The sequence below is a fragment of the Molothrus aeneus genome, chromosome 2 (assembly GCF_037042795.1).
Source record: "Molothrus aeneus isolate 106 chromosome 2, BPBGC_Maene_1.0, whole genome shotgun sequence".
NCBI classification, from domain to species: Eukaryota; Metazoa; Chordata; class Aves; order Passeriformes; family Icteridae; genus Molothrus; species Molothrus aeneus.
The window spans coordinates 9,093,516-9,113,757 of record NC_089647.1 but is presented as its reverse complement, the minus strand read 5'-3'; the positions used below and the strand labels follow the sequence as shown (position 1 = coordinate 9,113,757).

Below are 20,242 nucleotides of genomic sequence, written 5' to 3'. Positions count from 1 at the left end.
CTGAAATAAGCAGGTGCTACATAAGACAAAACAAATATTGATCATGGTTGTCAAATCTATATTGTAAAATTTAATGACAATGGCTCTATGATTTAACTCTGTATAACTACTTTCACAAAAAACCTGTCATCAAATACAGGACCACCTCTTATTTATCCTCATGTTAGAAGCAAATGGCCACATAAAACACCTTTATTTATTTATTTCTGATGTCCTAGCTATTGCGTTTGTATTGAGGCTTGATGCTCTGCCAATTATTCAGTTACGAGCATTCTCTTCTAGAGAATAAAAGCTGATAAAATGTCAATAAAAATCCAGTGAAACGCCATTACAAGAGTCTCATAAACGTAACGTTTCTGGTACAGTTTTGGGATTTACACCTTGTGTTGTCCTTTCACAGAAGCAAACATGCACAAAAGCACTGTAATAACCTCTTGAAATCAGATAATATTCCAACAGCTCAGTTTGGCTGACAGAAGGGGCCTGGGCACAAGCCAAGAGGCCCAGGTGCACTGTGTCATGCCAGCATTTAATGCAGCCTAATATCAGATAGATGCTACTGAGAGAAAATACTCCCAATAAAGTACAGATAATAGCACGGACAACCACTCATTGCTAAATTACTTCTGCTCATCGTGCTTTGAGCTTTGTATTAAATTTTTTCGTCAAGTGGCAGGAATCACAGGGAGAAGTGGTTCAAAACTCCCTTCTTGTAACCCTGGATAAGGATCTATAATATTAGCCTTTCATATGATAATGGCAAATGATGCCCCTCTTTGAAAAAATTCAGGCTGGTAATGAAAGTCCTAATCAGATTGTTGTTGGAGAGAAGCAGGAGGTGGGGAGCTCTGCCCTTCTCTCTTTTTCCCTTCCCTCCCCTCCCCTTCCCCCACATCTCCCTCCTGTTAGCAAATTCCGCAAACTTGACAAGATGGGTTAAGTCTTGGGGAATTTATCTTACATGAATTTCCAACAAAGCCCACGGATTGTTTCATACAACTGGAAGGCAGTGCTTTAATAAAAGCTGCACCACCTGAGGCATTTTCATTAAAGGCTCTCTCTAGACAACATCACAATGTTTGCATTATCATCCTACACCCCCAAGAGAATACAAGCACTACCTTTTCAGCAAGAGTTGATATTGTGTGTGAAGGCATGAGAGAAGATGATTAGATTTTGCTTTCACTCACAAAGTAACCGCTTGCAACAATGCTGTGGCCAGGATTACAATTCACTGCATTTGTGCTGCCCACCATTCGAACGGTGAATTGCTTTTTTCCAGGAAAGGACAAATTCTGAAGGTTTTAATAGTCAGTCACATGAACAAAGATTTTAATCCTAACCAAGCATTATTCTCAATGACTGTACTATTTAAGCTATCTGGGCTCTTAACTAATGATGGTAATTAGCCGATTAGGACACTATAGAAAACAGGTGCAAGGCTCTGGAGTGGCAGCATCAATGTACAGTATTAAGGAACTCTGGCATTTAAAATGATTAAACTGTTCAGCTTGTTTAGCAACAGGAAACACAAATCACTGAATTCTGAAACGCGGCGTTATCTCTGCGGAAAAAATTTCACGCGCACACACTGAATGCACATTTAGGAAGGTTCACTGAGGCTTTCACCCGTTTCAGTGGACTCACCATCTGTGTAGACTTCTCTGCGCAGATGTCCTGGCTGGTGTTTTTGCTTTTTGGCAGGTCGGACCTTCTGTATTACAACAGCACTCATGTTGCTGTCGGTAGATACAGGGCTGGTGGGTCTGGGACAGTGCGATGCATGAAAATGTCTACGGCCTGCAAATGGTTATAGAACAATAGCAATTATTCTTCTTACCTAAAATAAAGAGATCTTTCATACTTCTTTTCACATCAGAATGCTCTTGCTGTACAAAACCTAAAAATACACTGTTGGAACAGTAGTAAAGCTCATCCAGTTTTAGAATGAGCTGCAACTAAATCGGGGCATTTGCTATCCTATCATTAGGCAGGCTGGCTTGGTTGCACAGAAATTATCCAGCTGCTTGGTAGCTGGTAGCTCCTGCCCCAGGAGCACAAAATCCATCAGCAGGCAAGCAGAAGCAGGATTCCCACCCAGCCAGTTTCTGGAAAGAGCAAAACATTTCCCTTTCAGGTTCCTCCTCCCCTAGCTTGGGCCACATGAGGTCATCCCTGCCATAAGCAGAGCAAGTGACCAGCAGGTCTTGGGTACAGAAGTCCCCTCTGCCACTTTGAGTGAATTTTCAGGAATGCATTGAGGCTGGATGGCTGGCATCTTATCACGGATTATTTGCAGATAAGAAGTGTCACATTTTAAGGACATGCAGTCAGGCACACACAATACCAATATATATAAATCATTGCATAACATGAACTTAACTGTTGCAAAAATATTAGCAAACGTATGTAAAAAGACCTTTTCTAAACATATAAGTCTCTACACATATTTATAGGAATTTATTTGTACAAAAGGGATAAAATCCTGGCCCTGTGGGTACGAATGGGAGTTTTGCCACCTACTTCAATCGGTCAGGATTTCATCCAGAATTACTAAATTACCTCCCCTCTCACTCTTCATGATGAACAGCTGTGTTGAAATGAAACAAAGGGCTGTTAACTGGGAGAGGATATCTGAAGTGGGAGGAAGGTTGAAAATCTGTGGAGTCAGGGTGGACACAGTTGTGACAGAGTACCTCTTCTGCAGGTCTGGCAGTTTAATAGGATTGATTGTCAAAACATTCATGGAACTGCCTGAAACCTTCCTGCCAGCCTGCTGTATTCTTATTTTTTAGATGAAGTATAACAATACCCACTTTGCCTAGTAAGGTTACTGTATATATCCAGTATACCTGTATATATCCAGTGCTACTAGCATCCAGTATGTTGTAAAAAATGCAATATTTCAAATATCATGTTTTATATGTTCAGTGGTGTTTCAGGAGAAAGGAAAAGTGAAAACACTACCATGTGCATAAGGCCCTGCTGCATATGCATAATCTATAATTTAAAATGCAATTCATAACAGCTATCAAAACACGAAACCAACACAAAGCCAGCTCATCCCAATAATAAAACAGTAAAAGCCTGAACAGAATTCCTCAAAAAAAAATCAAATCAAAATCCAGGGAAAATATGAATCTAAAGGTTTACTATTTGTTTGGACATTTCAAGAGAGAGGGATTAAATCTTCTTCTCTTGTGGCTGAAACACTCTTCAGAGTAACTGGAAACACTGGGAGCCTTATACTGGGAAAAGATAGACTTCTATAATCCTTTACCCCCCCACCCCCATTCAGTTCTGAGTACAAACCCATCAGCAGGGCTGGTGTTTGTCTGTGATCAGTGAGACCAAAGAACTAGGAGCTACTTATGAGAAACACTGTAGAGCAGCAACTTATTTGAACTGTTTCACCAAAACTCCTGTCCTGCCTCTCCCTGACTTCTAAACATCCCAAGAACGGGAGTTCAGAAGGCGCCTGTGGACAGGTTCATTGCACAGTGGCCACTTTTTTGGTTCTCCCATGGCAGGACCCAGGACATCCCTCTGGCTGTCCTGAGCAGCCAAGACCTCTGCCAGGGGTCTCAGAGACCCTGGCTCAGAGCCCAAAATGCCTGTGGTTTTGATTATCACCCATGGAGAAAATTACCAACCTTAGATGAAGATCTGCAAGCCACAACAAATTAAATAGAATGATAGTGGATTTATCATGAGGTGAAAAAGTAAATTTTTGGGGTTTTTAGAATGGGGGTTCAGAAGGCAAGTTGGAGGAATCTGGGCGTGTCCTGCCTTTCTTCTTCTTCTTCTTGGCCTCCATGTTCTGCTGTGATGTTGGCACTTTTAGACTGGTTTAGAGTAGAAGCTCACTGTCTAACATAGGTGATAGGTATTGGAAAGTAATTGCAAACATTGTACACGTAGTTTTTAGTATAAAGACATAAAACCACGCTGAGGGCAGAGAGAGTGCCTCTGACTGTCTTGCTGAGTGGACCTCAGCTGGACAGGAGAAAGAATTTCATAGATAAGATACAATAAACAACCTTGAGACTGAGAAATGAAGAGCTCTGACTCCTTCTTCGAGCACCGGGCTGGGAAAAGAGACTTTCTAACTTTTCTTGGGTCACTCTGACAAGCAGAGACCCCAACACTGCCGTGGAGCAGAGGAGCACTCACCTCCTGCTGCCTCGTGCATTTGCCTCCTGGCCACTTTGAGCCCGGCGTACTCGGCAGCTGCTGCCACGGCCTGTGCAAAGTCGGCGTCGGTGAAGAAGGATCCGTCGGAGGAGCTGACGCTGGAGCGCCCGCTGGAGATGTTGTCCTCCTCAGAGGCCGAGCCCCAGCCATTGATCATGGAGCCTGTCACGGAGCTCTCCAGATCCCCAACGCTGGAGGCAGGGGTCTGCTCCAGGCCACGCAAAAGGAGCCTCCTGTTCTGCATCTTGGCAACCTCGATATCCGCCTCGTCCTCCTCCTCTTCTGGGGCGTCGGTATCCATGTCAGAGACCAAGGGCCCTGAGATGTATCCGTAGGTGTGTGGTGGGGAGATAGGCCTTGGAGGGGGTGGAGGACTCACAGGTTGACGTCTGCATAAAAACACAAGGGTGAGAACAATTGAAACCGCGTAATGAAGTCAGAGGAAACAGCAGATTGATGAAAATAGTTTTTTTATTTCCCAGCAGGCTTGGCGGGCCTTTTTAAATCCACCTAATTTATATGTGAAATGCTCAGGTTTGTTTTTTTAGTTTATACTTTCGCTGTAAATCAGAACTGACAGCTATGTAGCTTGAAATCTATCACAAAGAAACCTGATTTTTTTAACACGGTTCCTTTATCACTGACTTTAATGATAAAGCTGTTCGTTTTCCCTAAATAACACATGTAGAGCTAAGCAAAGAAAATGGTAACCAAAAAATTGGTTACAGATCATGTGGCTATCAAAAAAATTATTTGTGCACCCTTGAGAGTATAAGCAAAAGAAATAACTGCAAACATATAGCTTGAAACTACTAATGCCAACAGATGCATCTATCCAAATACATTGCTCCATTAACATTATCTTCCCTCCACCCACCCTGGTGATTCAGAAAGATATGAAAAGAGAGACTGCAACTTCGTTATTTTTACATTGATCTAGGTGATGAAATAAAAGTATTTTCTACCATACTGTTAGTTCTAGGCCTTAGGGGTACCAACATGAATACAGATGTATGGGTTAACTAATTTTGATCTTAATTTGTCAGTAATGGTATCTTCAGCTTAAGGAGGCAAAGTATAAGATATCAGATCAATGTTCAAGATTAGTTAATACTTCACTCAGAAGTTCCAGGTAGCAACACTGTTAACAGTTCTTCATGGGGCCACAGACATGCTCTTTAAGTGCCATTTGTCTGCAGGAAAACACACTTTTTGCAGTAATGTCTCTCCCATTCTCTGCTGGCTGTGCTCATCAGGAATTTCTACTGCAGTCTGCTTTGAAAAAAATTTTAAAGTAATTTTCCTTTGTCAACTTTGCCCTCTTATTATCTCATTGAGAAATGGTGACTCTCATGGTTAAATTAACTCTTTTGTATGGACAACATGCAATTTTTGGGGTTTTTTTTAAATTTTTTATTTTAATAAATGGGAATGTATGTTAATTTTGGAAAGAAATGTTAGCATGGAAAGACCTATGACTCTATGGGAAGAGACAACTGGATCCTCCCTGGACTACATCATTACTATTTCTCACTTGCTGCATTAAGTACTGAACAGAACGAAAAATAGGGATAAATATCCAATAATAATTTTACAACAGCACCCCCAAATCTCAGAAGCTGTTGCTGTAATCTGTACCTGCTTTGACTAGAGACCTTGCCCAATGAAGTCTTACAGCCTGAATTTAAAGCTCTTGTGACAAATGTCTTTGTGATATATTTGTCTATTCTCTAGGTTTTGGTATAAGAAGACAGGCAATTGGTTATAAAATATGTTAGAGTTCTTGAAAATGTAGTTTAGCTGCCAACCTTTAGGGATAGGCTAATTGAGAGCAGCTGGTTCACGGGCATACAGAATTAACAATTCTTCTTTCCCCTTTATCTGATGCAGGTTCTCGCTTTCACAGTGACATTGTCTCCTATCTCAGCTCTGGGTTCAACATGACACCACCTCCTATCCCACTAAATCTTTAGTTTTTTTCTTTGCTTTTTGACTCTTCCAGACCACAGGTTTGTATTTCAGTTTGCTATACGTCCAGCAAGCTCACCAGACAGAGAAATATTACAGTACACCCTCACCACCAGAATCCTATTCTAGATGCCTGGTTCTGACCAGCAAACGAAGTAACACCCAGCAGAACTATGACTAAAGCTAATAAAATTATGACAAACAGTATTTCAGGCATTATTTTCACTACACACCATTTAACATTTCACTATACACTGTTTCCAAAACACCCAAAATCAATGTGGAAGGGCACCACTTGGAATGTGTTCCTAGTTTGAAAGTATTGCCACACCACATTCAAACAGGACCCCACCCATCCAGAACGGGTTACAGCTGCTGAGCACAGGACACCCAATTCCTCAACAGCAGCCCTGGGGTGTATCAACACCAGCAGATGGAACAGGTAACCAGCCAAGCCTCAAAAACCAAATAAATAGAATTACATGGCTACTTTAAAACTGATGAGATGGACGCAGCAAAAAGAAAAGAAACAACGTTTGGAAAAATAAGATGGAAAAGACAAAATTAGTCCCTAACAAATTCTAAGATTTTCAGCAAAGCTAGATTTAGGCATTGTAGGAAGGACAAAATAAATACAAATTTTATTTTTTCAGTCCACACAAAGAGTAAGTGGTATGGCCTGGAAGCTTAAATTGGAGCATCCTTCCAGCTCCCTCTGCCACTAAGTTTTGATGGCATTGATGGTGACCCACCAGGAGTCTTTGCATTGAGAAACTTTCTACTTTCTAGACAGCTGCTGGCTGGTTATGCATGTTTGTGTACATCTGCTTCTGTGCCTACTCCATTCTGTATGTCAGGACACATCTCCCAATCTCCAGAAAATCACAGAGATTCTGGAACATCGCTCATGACTATTGGTCACTTAGCTTTTCCCCTTTTCATTTATGTCCACTTTAGCTTTACCTCTCAAATAACCCAGAAAATTTGCCATCCAATAATGAAAAGAGTGATTTTAAAGACTCAGGAAGATAAGGAAGAGGAAAGGAAAGAAGAGGAAAGGAGGAAAAGATACACAGTACAAGTGTTACCATAAAGAGTAAAGGAAACAAACCAAGGCAGGTCAAGTACGGGGAGCTAAAGTAAAAGCAGATATAGGCCCATTTAAAAAAATATGTATAACTACTGCCTACATACAAAACGGGAACCATAAAGATGACCTAACTTTTAAAAAAGATTCTGGAAAATACATCTATAAATATTCAGTAACTTATGTTGAAAAATCAAAGCTCTACAGTCTAATTAAAAAAAATCATATAAATTTCATTTTAAGAGGCTTACATTTTGCTAAAAATAGAAATTCCACATAGAATGCTGCTGGTAAGTTTATATATTTGTGGCAATAAACAATATGTGCAAACCACTGGAGGAAAAAGATAATAAAAGCCCATCACTTGGGATGGAAAAGCTGTGCCTTCTAAACAAAAGCCAAGAGATGTAAGCATCATACATAAAAGGGCTCATTCAGAATTCACTGTTTTATGGGAGAGAAGCTGTGAGAGTTTATATGCAAAACAGTTGTAAAAGCAACTCGGAGAAGAAACAAAATTTCCCTGTAGCAAATATCTGTCTTTATTAATGTTGGTCATTCCTTTAAATAAGGTTAGATGGAAATGTTAAGAAAATTTTGCAAGCAGTAATTTCCCGTATTAGGATTTAGGAGAGGAGAAAAATCTATAGGTTATATAAATTATATATTTATATATATTCATACATATTGGTGACAAGTTAATTGCACAGTTACTGTGAAATAATGCATGCTATTTTATGGTAATAATGCAGTAAATCTATTGGAAACAATGGAACTGTAATTATATGGTAAGCTGTGCTAACGATACCACTTTAATAACCTGATGACTGTGAATTTAACTTATGTCAGTATCGTACGTACCCTAAAGTGATATTCTGCATTTCTTCCCATGGTAGAATAACAAAGCAACTTAATTACTTATTTCTTAGGTTAAAATAGTTCTAGCATCCTGGATTAGCAGTTAAATAGCAACAGAATAACGGGGAAATTGTTGGCCTCACTAAATTCACCAGGAATTTTCAGTGGGGCTCGGATGACTCTTGTCACATCTCTCTCGCTACATTTGCATTCACACACCTCCGGTCAGGTTGGTGTTGTGTGTGTCCCAGATCCTCCTGACAGTCCTGTAACATGGGCTGGAGTTCTTCCTGGGGAGAGGGGGTGAGGGTGGCAGTTGACTGATGGCTATAGGAGACAGCGGCTGGAGAGGAAGCTGCTCCTCGGACAGGTGGAGTAGGACCTCGCTCATCTTCTTCCTCTTCCTCTAGCTCATCCTGCTGCAGATACATCCTTGCAGGTGGCACAGGACAAGGAATTTCTTGGTCATAGCTAAAATTAATTTTTTAAGAAAATAAGGACTTAAATTTGTACTGTGTAATTAGCATATCTGATACATGTATTAACAGCCCAGAAACAAAGCACTGCTCTCTGTGCCCCTGAGAACAGCTCGGTAAGGATGTGCTGAGTGGATGCACACCACTGTCAGTGGTGCTCTCCAAATTGCCACGCTACAGCTCCACGAGCAGCACCAGAGAAGTGCTGGAGGAAGGTCTCACTGCCAGCTTGTAGGGCAAATCACACTTCAATTAACTAGTGGTTAAAGTGGGAGGTGCACAGTCTTACCCTTCATCCACCGAAAGACTGTAATCTTCGCTGTTGCTGTGGGGAGGTGGGTGTGCTGGAGGGGGTGGGAGAAGATCTGCCCAGTTCATGCCAGCTTGCTTGGGAGCCTTTGGGGTCCGAGCACCCTTCTTGTGCCCTTGACTCCCTGGGAATAAAAAGCAGCACATATTTGTAATGCTTTGAAGTCTCTCCTCACCACTAGTTATGAAAACAAAAACAACTTCAGTCCCTTCCCAGATGCTCTTGCATTCTTTGAGAATTTATTGTTTTGCTCAGTTTTGAGCAAATTGGCATTCCTCCTTTTTACACTGGTTTGTGCTTGTAGCCTCTTTGTAGAACTGATCTACATTTTAAGTGCTTGAATTTAAGCAGGAACTTTACATAGCGTGAAACAGACACATGGGATACAAAACTTTAATTTTTTAAATAAACAGTTAAAATGCGATAAGACCATAAATGAATTTTACAAGCAATGTCATTAAGAGTGAGCTTCCTACTTCTGTTAATTACATTAAAGATTATCATCAAAAACAAATGAGCTGTAGATATATTTTCTGAAGTGCCTTTATCCTATTTAATTGCTAGAACCTAAAATACAATATGATACAGATATGATCTATTAAAGTTCTACTGTTGCATTAAGTCACTGAATATAGGCAATTTGTACTTGTCCACTGAAACATTTTAGGCACAATGAAATTACTACTTTTAGTCTAAATGGCAGGTGCAGTTGAAAATAATTGCTGGAAGAACTAAAATAACAGAAAAAAAAAAAAAAGATCGATGAAGTATTTCACAAATGTTTTCAACTGCTATTACTGGAAAATTACAGCTCATAATAAAGCAATGCAGCTTTAACAGTTCAAACAACTGTGAATAAGACCAATTATTCAGGTGGTAGCAAATTTTAAGTTTGGACATGGCTAAGATGAGAACTGGCTCAACCATTGTTCCTTGTTATCTATACATTTTAATCCTTTTTTGCTATTGTTACATCTTTCTTATAGATAAACTCATTTTATGTAGATAAAGTCACTGTGATTTTGAGTATGTTTTAGAATCATTCACATTTCTCTCTTAAACTGAGGCATGATTTTATATTATCACAGTAAAGCATTATATACATGATTAAATATACTGCAGAGAGATTTAGGAAGGTTTTTTTTTTTCATTTCTGCTGTCTCAGATTTTCCACTCTTACTGACAGTAGTTCTGGTAATTATCATCCCACATGAGCTGCCAGATACACATGTTTTAGCTATGTTAAATTGTTTTTGTGCTATCTTAGTATGTCAAGGAAGACACTAACTATCCCAAGGCAACCTGCATTCTGTATCCTAAGCACCATGATATATGCATGGTTCAACACAATTAATTTATTACTTTGGTCACCTTGCTTCATTCCTGCTGGATTCCTTGGCATACAACTATGAATTGTTAAGAGTTATGAATAACCCTAATAGGTATCAGCATGGAAAACAACACCCTCTCATTTTTAATTTGCATGGTTCATACCCCTGAGATGTTTCATGCTAAATTTCAGGTCTTAACATTGAGAACAGGCTCAGCACCACATCCTGATCTTTTAGATCTGGGAATGGGCAAAAGGCTGTCTCCCAGAACAACACAGCTGAGCAGCTGGGAGAAGCCACTGAGAATTCATATCATCCAGAGGCACAGCAGGGCTCATCAACATATTTATGTCTGCTATGCCTTAGTCAGAATCAGTCAGGACAAAGCACAGGTTGGGTAAGGCAACTGTACTATCAAAGAAAACAGCAGAACAGAATGGGAAAAGTCTGCATCTTGATTAGTAGATGTAAAGTTCAAGGCACTTGTGACTGTGGCTATAACTCACCCTGAAACTGGTTTGATGTAAATAAACACAGCCTAACTACCACACTTACAGTAAAGCCCCAAACCAAGCCTATGTTTTGTCCCTGGTTTAGCTCATATAGAGCTAAACCTCTACCAGAAATCAAACCTGGAAGTGAAAAGGTTATACTACAATGATAAAACATAACTTTTGAATTAAAACATATTCTGTGGTGCCAAAGTACAGAGTGCACAAAAAGCTGTTTTGTTTCAAGATTTTTACAAAGGATTTTTAGATTGTTTGTACAGGAGATGCCAATGGGATCTACCATCTATATCTAAATGATGTACATAAATAATTTTGACATATAGTGACTGAAAACTATAAGAATTTTACGTACGCCCGAATGCTTTTTTACTCAATTAAATACATGGGTTTAATTTACAAAATGAAAAACTTAAAGCAGAGTTCTGTTGGGTATCACTCAACTACTGTGTATCTTGAGTTGGCTCATGAATTGCGTAAGTAGACCCCAGAGAGGAGGAACAAAGTCACTAAAGTACAAGTACAAGGAAGGTAACACATAAATGAAAATCCTTTTTTTTTTTTTGGGGTGACAGTTGGAAAGAAATTGCTATAACTTGCCCATCTGGAAAACACAACATTACCCAGTAACCATCAGCATTAGGAAATCCAACCACTATTTGAGTTCGTGACTTTCACAATTTCAGAAAATCAGTTACTTAACTGACATTTGGATGACACTAAGCAATCCTGAGGATGTAACAGAAATACAGGCACCTTTTGGGACAGTTTTTGTGCTGTTCAACATCTACTGTCCGTGGATTCCTCCCCATCACTCCTCTAAGCCCAGTAAATATTGCTATCCACGGTTACAGCATCCAGACACCACAGAGCCTAAGGCTTCTTGGAAAACACTGCAGGTACTCACCAGATGTACTGCTGCCTCTGTCTGAGCTGTTGTAGGATCCACCTGTATTCTGGTCATAAGACTGGTTGTAGGGAATAGTTGGAGCAATGTTGTCATTTACTCGGTAATCTGCAAGTTTAATGGTATGGTTAATGCTGCCCTTCAGGAACACATCTACTTTTATATACTTGCTTTATAACACAAAGTAAGATCTCCTTTAAGTGGTGAACTAGAAACAAATTCATTTTGTGAAGGAAAAAAATCATCCTGCAATCGTGTTTTATTTTTATCTTGCCTCTTATTGTAGGCTTAGAGGAAATCATGGGAATTTAGTAACTGCACAGCTAAAATGGAGTAAAATGGAATTCTGTGCACAAGGTTTCCACAAAGCCTCTGCAACCATCAAGTCTCAATGAATCTATCTATTTGTTTATCTATCTATCTATCTATCTATCTATCTATCTATCTATCTATCTATCTATCTATCTATCACCTGCATGAGCATCTTGCACACAAATACTGTCACCTTGACTGACAGTCTCTGCCTAATTTATGCATGCAGAACAACCAATGGACTGCAGTAACTACTTTTGGTATTTCAGAGGTGACACACCCACATAAGAGTCAGCTCTGTATGACAAGGGCTGAATGATCTGCTGAAGCAACAATGCAGCTCCAACTGAATTTGGCTTACAACAGAAGGAGTCTTTGTTTCAGGTCTGCTGGCCCCAAGAATATTTTTATTTACACTGGATCATGCAGGTTCTACAGGCAGGGACATTTTTGCTAATGGCTGTTACCATAACTTTGCTCTCCAGTTCCAAAGCACTTGGTATACACTTATTACTTTTAAATCTAGATCTGGCAACCAGATCTGTAAAACTTCATCAGAAGTAAAATATTCATCTGGAAGAACAATACCCTTGTGCTAAAAAGCAATTACAATTTACAGAGAACAGAAAGGAGGTAGGTTACTCTTCATACAGCAAATAAAACTGCGTCATAAACAGAACCACTGGACATAAAGTAGTGACAATGAAGCACAGCATGTAACTCATCAAAACAGTTACTTCCCATCACAAAAGCTATAGGTATAATCAGCAGCAAGATGGCTTTGACTTGGGAAATGAGGAAACCAAGATCAGAATATCAACTCATAAAATAGCAAATCAAAACAAAAATAAACAAAACTAAGAATTCAGTTCCCATCTGCTGCAGAAATGTTTGTGGTAATGTAAGCATAGGAAAAAGAGCAAAATGATAAATTTCACACCAGAGTGTATTCTGTAATAGTTTCTCAGCCTAGTTGCATTCCACAGACCACGCTGAAGCCCTACATACCGCATATGTTTACACAGAGGATAAACAGTAAATCAGCACTCTGAAATATGTATATATGACTGCCAGCAGACAATGCTTTAAGGGGGCCTTTCCACACTGCAGTATGCTAGAGAATATGCAGCTGTAATATACACAATTTGAAAGATGCAGTATCTTCCAGCACATAAAAACCAAACATGTTTTAATTCCCAAAGAGGCACGTAATACACAGTTCATGAAAGAGAACAATTACAAAAAATACAGCTTTCACCCTCTAGTAAGGAGCCAAAACCCTTGAATTTTCTTTTGGCATGTTTATGCCAAGGGAAGGTGTGACATTTTATATTGCCCTTTGAACTCCTCTGTGAGTAGATGGGTCCAGTAGAGAAATCAACATTCCTGTAATGAAATGTCTCTTTTTTACTGGATCACTTATCACTATGCAATCACTTGAGTTACAACCTTGCAAAAAGTTCCAAGTTAGAATGGGTCCAACTCCTAGGGATACTGTTTTGCAAATCAGGTTATTAAGAGAGGTTGCATGGTAGCCTGGAGGAGTAGAAAGAAGAAATCACATACCTATTTCTTCCAGCTCCCACACAGTATATTAAAGAGATATGCCTTCAAGGCCTCAAAAGCACATTCTGATATTTCCCGTTAGCACTGAAATCAATTTATTTTTAGCTTCTGGATCCACAGACTTCAGTCAGGGTAACACAGGAATTTAGTTTCCAAAACTGTGTGCGGTAGCATTGCCTCTCAATATGAGAACTGAAGGCTTGCTAGGAACAAGTCTAAAATGAATTGGATCACTCCATTTGTGCCCCCAGTGTACAACACAATACAATTTTACAGAGTTTGATATGCAAAATTTCATTCGTTTACATGAGCATGTAGATTTAATGAGTCTCCATCCACAACTGGGAAGAGTAGGTTGACCTATTTAAAATTTAAGGTAGAATATAATGTGACTACCATGCATCTGGCTTATGAATAAAATATCTGGCCTCTGTCCTAACCAATCCCTTAACTACTATTAAATTTAAATTAATCTCATATGCACAGGAAATGTATTTTATTTAACTCTTTTCTAAAGACACAGCTTGTTATTTTTCACAATAAATTCAATATCAGAAAGGTTATCGTGGTGCTAATTAACTTTCTGACACTGCAAATGGTGTATTTCTGCATCTAAAGAGGCAGAAGCCTAAAAGCACTGCAGAAGCCTGTAATTGCTGAACCTGAAAGCTTTAGACTCCCAGAACCAGAAGGTCAAAACTCCTCTGACGCCTAAAGAGGAGAAACAAGCTAAAAGCTCTTCACCTTTGTTTAATTTGTTTTGCTCCATAATGTTGTACTGTATGGGTGGAGCCTCTTGCTTTTGCTGAACAGAGGGTTTCCAGTGTTTCTCATTGGTGTCCCCGCTGCCACTGTTAACATTATTGCTGATACTGGACTGGATGAGCTGAGTGGTGGCATAAGGAGTGGGCTGCCCAGGCTGGCTGACAAATCTTCCATCCTTTAGATTGGGACTATTGAAGGTTTTCATCTCATTGATTTTGTTGCTGAGGTCCACGTCCCCATACACAGTTGGCTCAGGCAACATCAGGTTTGTCTGCTTGTTGTCCAGCTGATTGTTGTAATTTGCTATACAATCGGCTAACCACAGAGGAGAGAAAAGAGAAAAGGTCATTCTGTTCGCCCACACCAGACTTTCCACGAAACCCCCTCTAACATTTCCTCACTGCACAACTACATGGCTTGAACCCATGTAGCAGACACACTGAGGCAGAGATACTGCCATTAACTATGTAATTTACAGAATAAGATTTACCTTATACACTACTGCTCTGAAAGCAGGGTTCACTGTTCTGATTCACTGTAAATTCAGACCTGCTGAATTGTATCTACAATGACTTACCTTGCTGGGCTTTTCCATCGTGGCCATATGAACATTCATGGTTTTAGACATTATTCTCATAGCAGTATATATATTCAATTAGTAATTGTGATTAAAATCACTTGCATTGCAAGGGAAATTCAACCAAAACTTAACAGCAGGAGTAACTAAATAAGACCTTCAACTCATGTCACCTCAACAGTATCTAGACACTCTTGTATTTGTTGTAAGAAATAGACATACAACAGGTTTTCACAAAGCACACTTAGAAATGATTACATGTAAGAGAATTAAAGAAAAACAATAGTTTAAGAGAATTAAAGAAAAACAAGTACAATGTAAAAGGTAACTCCGTACCCAGTAGCAAGTCTTTATTTGATCATTGTTTGCTTGTACAATCTTATATTTTAATTTGAAACAAAAAAGGCAGAAAAGCAATCTGGAATTTTTGCTGATTTTCAGTTGCTTTGGGTATTCCAAAATACGTTATAGCACAGTAATACATTGTTCTGTATGCTAACGATATTTCATATAAACAGCATGAATTCATTCTTCTGACATTTACTGCATCCTGAGACCACCACTTATTGCAGACAGTAAATTGGCATGTGCTGATGCTCTGGCCACTGCATGAAACAGTGTCCCTGCCTTGCCACGTTCTTTTCCCACTGCGTGACACGAAGCCCACAGATTTTTTTCCTCTCCACATCCAGTCCACTGGGAGAATACTGAATGAAGTAAAGTAGTCTGTGGGTCAGCAGTTAGAAGGCTTAGTGGAACCAGCATTCAATGATCCTTAAGCAAAAATTCTCATTTTCCAGTTGATTAATGCATCAGTAATTACATAACACTCACCAGGAATATAGTTTTCCTCTTTTAAAAGAAGTGATATTTATGCTAATGAATTTGATTCAAAATGCAAAGTCCATTTACCTGTATCCACAATGAATTTACTGGAGAGGATGGCAAGTCAAACTACATACAGAATTCAAGATTTTACCATTACTCTGACTGAAACAACTAGCAAACATAGAGGATTTTCAATCTCAAAAACATTCCCTAACACATACACATTTTTAGAGATATATTACCCGAGAAAGGGGAATAAAATAATGCTTGTGTAAGAAAACCACCGATCCACATTTTCAGTGACTAAGGAACAGTATCAGAACATGCCACATAGAACTTATCACTGCACACTTCATGCCCCCCAGCCTGTGGGTTTTTTTGAAGGCTTTACTGTTTGATATATTTTTCCTTCTTATGTGAGGTGTTTTTAATGCCTCTGTTATTTATTGCTTCACAGACTTCAACTTCTTGATTTCTAGAGTTTAAATGTTTCATTTCTCTCACCTACTGCATACTAGCCTTTCTTCCCTTCAAAGTCTATTGTATTATACTGAGCAATAATATATACAGTATATTCTTCACTCCACATACCTCAGGCTTTGTTACATATCCTTGCAGAGTCATTTCGAACATATGTTTTTACTTCCTTTCATTTGCAGCTACATCTGATTTGTGTGTGAGGCAATATAATCAATACCGTATATGCAGTAGGTACATTTTTTACATAGACACATTAGAATTCCTCATAACAAGTACTTAAAACTGGTTTACCTATACAACAGAAGATTTATCTAGTTAGATTTTTTATGGCATCTACTTTTGGAATGATCGGTTCCCGTTCTGTAGACTTGGAAGACAGTGCTATACTTAAAAGCAATTAAAAATGCAGCTACTTTGCATATTCACAGCTACTGAGGGGATATCCATCGCTGCTGCTTCAGAGCATAAACCAGCCAATGATGACAGAATTAAGAACATTTGGCAGAATTTCCAGGAAAGAAGAGATCACTCTGAGCACACTGTCTGACCCACAAGCTCTGAAGTTCTATTTGAAAGGAGGGAAACACTTTGCAACAGAACCAAGCTTAATATGAAAGTTAAAATGAGGGAGAATCCACTGCAGTTCAATACAAGATGTTATAATAGGTTGCAACCATAAAAATGTGCCTTTTCTTCCTTTTCTGAATTTTTTATTTACCAGAATTGCTATGTCTGTCCTTGCAATAGTGAACCATCCCTGAATCACAAACCTTTTTATACAGGTACTGCCGGATGTGATATCCACAGCCAGAGTGAGAGACAAGCCTCTAATGCCAAAATCTCACACCTTGCTCTGAAGCAGCTGGCACTGGTCACTGTCAGACAGCATTACTGCAGGAGATGAATTGCCATTACTGCCACTCATGAATTACCAGCCATTTGAGCTGGTTTCACATTAATTACAGGAGGTAATGCTGCTTGGCACTTACGCGACTCCACACACTTCCCCTCTGGATTGCTGAGACATGCTACTAGCAAAAACCAGCAAAAACCAGTAGAGATACTTGTAGTGGAAAAGACTTAATTTCTCACCAGTAACACAAGGTTAAACCAAAATGAACCTAAGGTCTGTTTGAAATGAAATGTGCAACAGTTAGCACTCTGAGATGTATTTCCTCAAATGTCTTCCACAGAACTCATGAGGTTTTATTCCAGAGCTCTCTGAGTCCTGCTCAAGCTCCTAGGAACTACCACTTAATCCAACACTTTGTAATGTTTTAATGCTTTAATGTAATGTTTTTAATGTTTTAATGCTTTAAGTGTGTGAAGTTAACTTCTTTATTCACACACCCTAAACAGAACACCAGCTATCCAATTTTGTTCAGAATGGCACTCAAAGTGAAGTTCTGAGTGTGCCAAAACAGACTGACTTTGTTGCAAGCACTGTAGCAATGTTTTATTTCTTGCTTCCCATCACATCCAAACCAGAATGAAAATCACATTGGCATAGTTTTGGTCTTTGTCCCTCTCCATCCAAGCAACAAGGATGTACAGAACAACCCAAAAATGACCTTATCTGCTCTATTCAAAAGCCAAAATGTATTAGTTCAGTCTGAGTTTTGGCAGTATTGAACTTTGAAGGGGCTCCTTAAGCCTGCTACAACTATCCAAATAGCACCAAGAAAGGATCCAAAAAGGGACCAAAAGCACAATCATGACATAGAGCAGACACTATATTAAGCCTAAAAAGCATTGGAAATGAAACCCAAACAAAGCTGTACACTCTCTCAGGTATTAGAAGTGTGTACTCTGTAAAGAAGGTTCCTTAGCAAGGTAGAAACAGATCTAACCTGGTCGACTGTACGTTGTGAGGTTGCTATCACTGTTGCCATTGCCAGAGGTGCAGCAGTTGATGGAGCAGTCATTGTGATTGTTCCCTGTGTTAGGCCAAGTATCTGCTAACCATGGCTGAGTGGCTGGTTCACTGATGTTTAGGAGTCCAGGCCTTTAAAAACAAAGCTCGGTCATTTCAAAAATTAAACAAAAGCATTTTCACATTGCAGTGACACTCTTCCCAAATGGTGAGATGTTACAAAATAATACCACGTACCAAAAGGCTTGAGTACTGAAAAACTCAGCTTGATTCAATTATTTAGCATTTTCAAGTCCCCTGTCTAACCTGTTCCTTGTTATATCACTCAGGAGTGAGCAGTCAAGATCAGCATCAGTTCATTTTGCTGGACTACACTATATGTTGGTGTGCTACATCTACTTGTCACTTTGACTTTCATATTTTAATTTTTTTTTTTTCTCTTAAGGGGTTGCACTTCTATTTTTCTGCCCCTTCACCCTTTCCTAAAGAAAGCAAGGTAAAAAAAGAGGAAATTGGCAAGTCAAATAAACAAAAAATTCACACATGGAAGCAGGATGGATATGCATAAGTAAGAACCAAATTTAAATGTGAATATTCCCAAGTTCTTGGTTATTTATGGAACAAGTTCTCCTCCCCATCAGATAGTACTACTGTGGTGCATCAAAGGGAAAAGCAGATAACAGAAACCACAGTGGCTTGGGAGCTTTTGGATCTCACTAAACATGCTGAGGAGGTGACACAACTTGTTAATGAGAAAGCCACTCAGAATACTGACCATCTGAAAAATATCCAGATATGAATGCTGCATGCTGGCTGCATTTGGAATAAAGTGTATTCCTGTCATCAGCATTCCTAGTCTTCCAAGTTGCTGAATTTTTGTAGTGAGTGTGAAAGTCTCTCTGAATGTTCTGTAGAATCCCTGGTGGCTCCTGAGATTTCATGCTAACAATGCAGTGGGCCATGTTACAGCCCCACACAATTTAAAATTGCCTTTGATAACTAAGGTGCTTTTAAAAAATAGATAATTTTAGCGACTGTCACATCCACATATATGAAAACAGCCCCCTTCTCTTGGGATTTAACAGGCAACTTTCCATTTGAAATAGTGCAGAAACTATTTTCCATAATATTAGATGTGATGATCTTCAAAAATAAAATATGCTAATCCTCTTAAACTGCAAGTTGAAAATACAAGCTGCATGCAGTTATTTGTGGGGGATAGAGTCTGTCAGTGCTGCAGGCTTAAGTCATAGACTCAGAATGACATTTAAAAAATCTATACATATATGTGTATATATTTCTGTACTGCATATGTCATCTGACAATTTAACATAGGAGGTGATGAGGCTTGACTTGCTGTCAGGCTTACAAACCAGCCAATATGCATTCAGTAAAGAAGCATTTAAAAAAAAAATCTGAAATAAATATACAGCTGTGTAGGCCTATGAGCATTTGAAATTTGATTTGAAATTCCCTGCTTTTTTCCCTACACTCTGCTCTTACAATGAACCTACACCTCAAGGCATTTAGAGGAGACAAAGCATCCCAGAATGTTTCAGCACTTTAAAGATCTGTGTACTGGTTTGTTGCACAGAGAATTAAAGATCCTTTGTTTCTAAAATTTACTTTGCATTTACACCTGCTGTCATGTAAGAAATGTGGTGTGGTGTATACAAGCATACGAGAATTCTACTAATTGGAGACATTTAGGCAAGAGATGCTTGCATTACAGATCCATAACCTGGTGATAAGGTTTGAGGTCATAATTTCCAAAGATCTTTAACCCTGGCAGCAAATTTCTTGACTCCCTGAATTACTGGACAGGATCTGAGGCAGGGGTGGACAGAGCCAAGTGGCTGTGTGGGTGCTGGCTGGAGTCAACTCAGCACAATTACCATTACTCAAATCCTGTCTAGAAATGGGATCGCCACAGAAATGGGTATTTTTTCTGCATCACACAAGTGGGGATTATGTTGAAATATATCACTGTGACATTTTGAAATCTGAAAAATGCTTTAACATGCTCACATAACTGCGCTTGGCAAAAATGCTGAACCTTTCCAAAACACTGCAAATATAAAGTAAGGGAGTGAAAACCTTAGTTTTGGATATCAGAAGATGGTTTCATATGCAAAAATAACATGGGGTTTTTATTTGTTTTTTTTTAGGTTTTCTTTTTTTTTTTTTTACATTGCAGAATT

The 20,242-nt window shown here is 39.1% G+C and overlaps 1 protein-coding gene across 2 annotated transcripts in view; it reads right to left on the bottom strand.

The window, feature by feature from the left end:
* Nucleotides 1–20,242, bottom strand: part of ROBO1 (roundabout guidance receptor 1) — a 687,040-nt gene that overhangs the window by 10,626 nt on the left and 656,172 nt on the right. For both annotated transcript variants that reach the window (XM_066571924.1, XM_066571925.1), the window contains 7 exons: nucleotides 18,019–18,173; nucleotides 14,263–14,598; nucleotides 11,641–11,748; nucleotides 8,873–9,017; nucleotides 8,327–8,578; nucleotides 4,174–4,583; nucleotides 1,648–1,800 (listed from right to left, as the gene is read on the bottom strand). In XM_066571924.1, coding sequence (XP_066428021.1) covers nucleotides 1,648–1,800; nucleotides 4,174–4,583; nucleotides 8,327–8,578; nucleotides 8,873–9,017; nucleotides 11,641–11,748; nucleotides 14,263–14,598; nucleotides 18,019–18,173 — 1,559 coding nt within the window. The remainder of the gene's footprint in view (nucleotides 1–1,647; nucleotides 1,801–4,173; nucleotides 4,584–8,326; nucleotides 8,579–8,872; nucleotides 9,018–11,640; nucleotides 11,749–14,262; nucleotides 14,599–18,018; nucleotides 18,174–20,242) is intronic.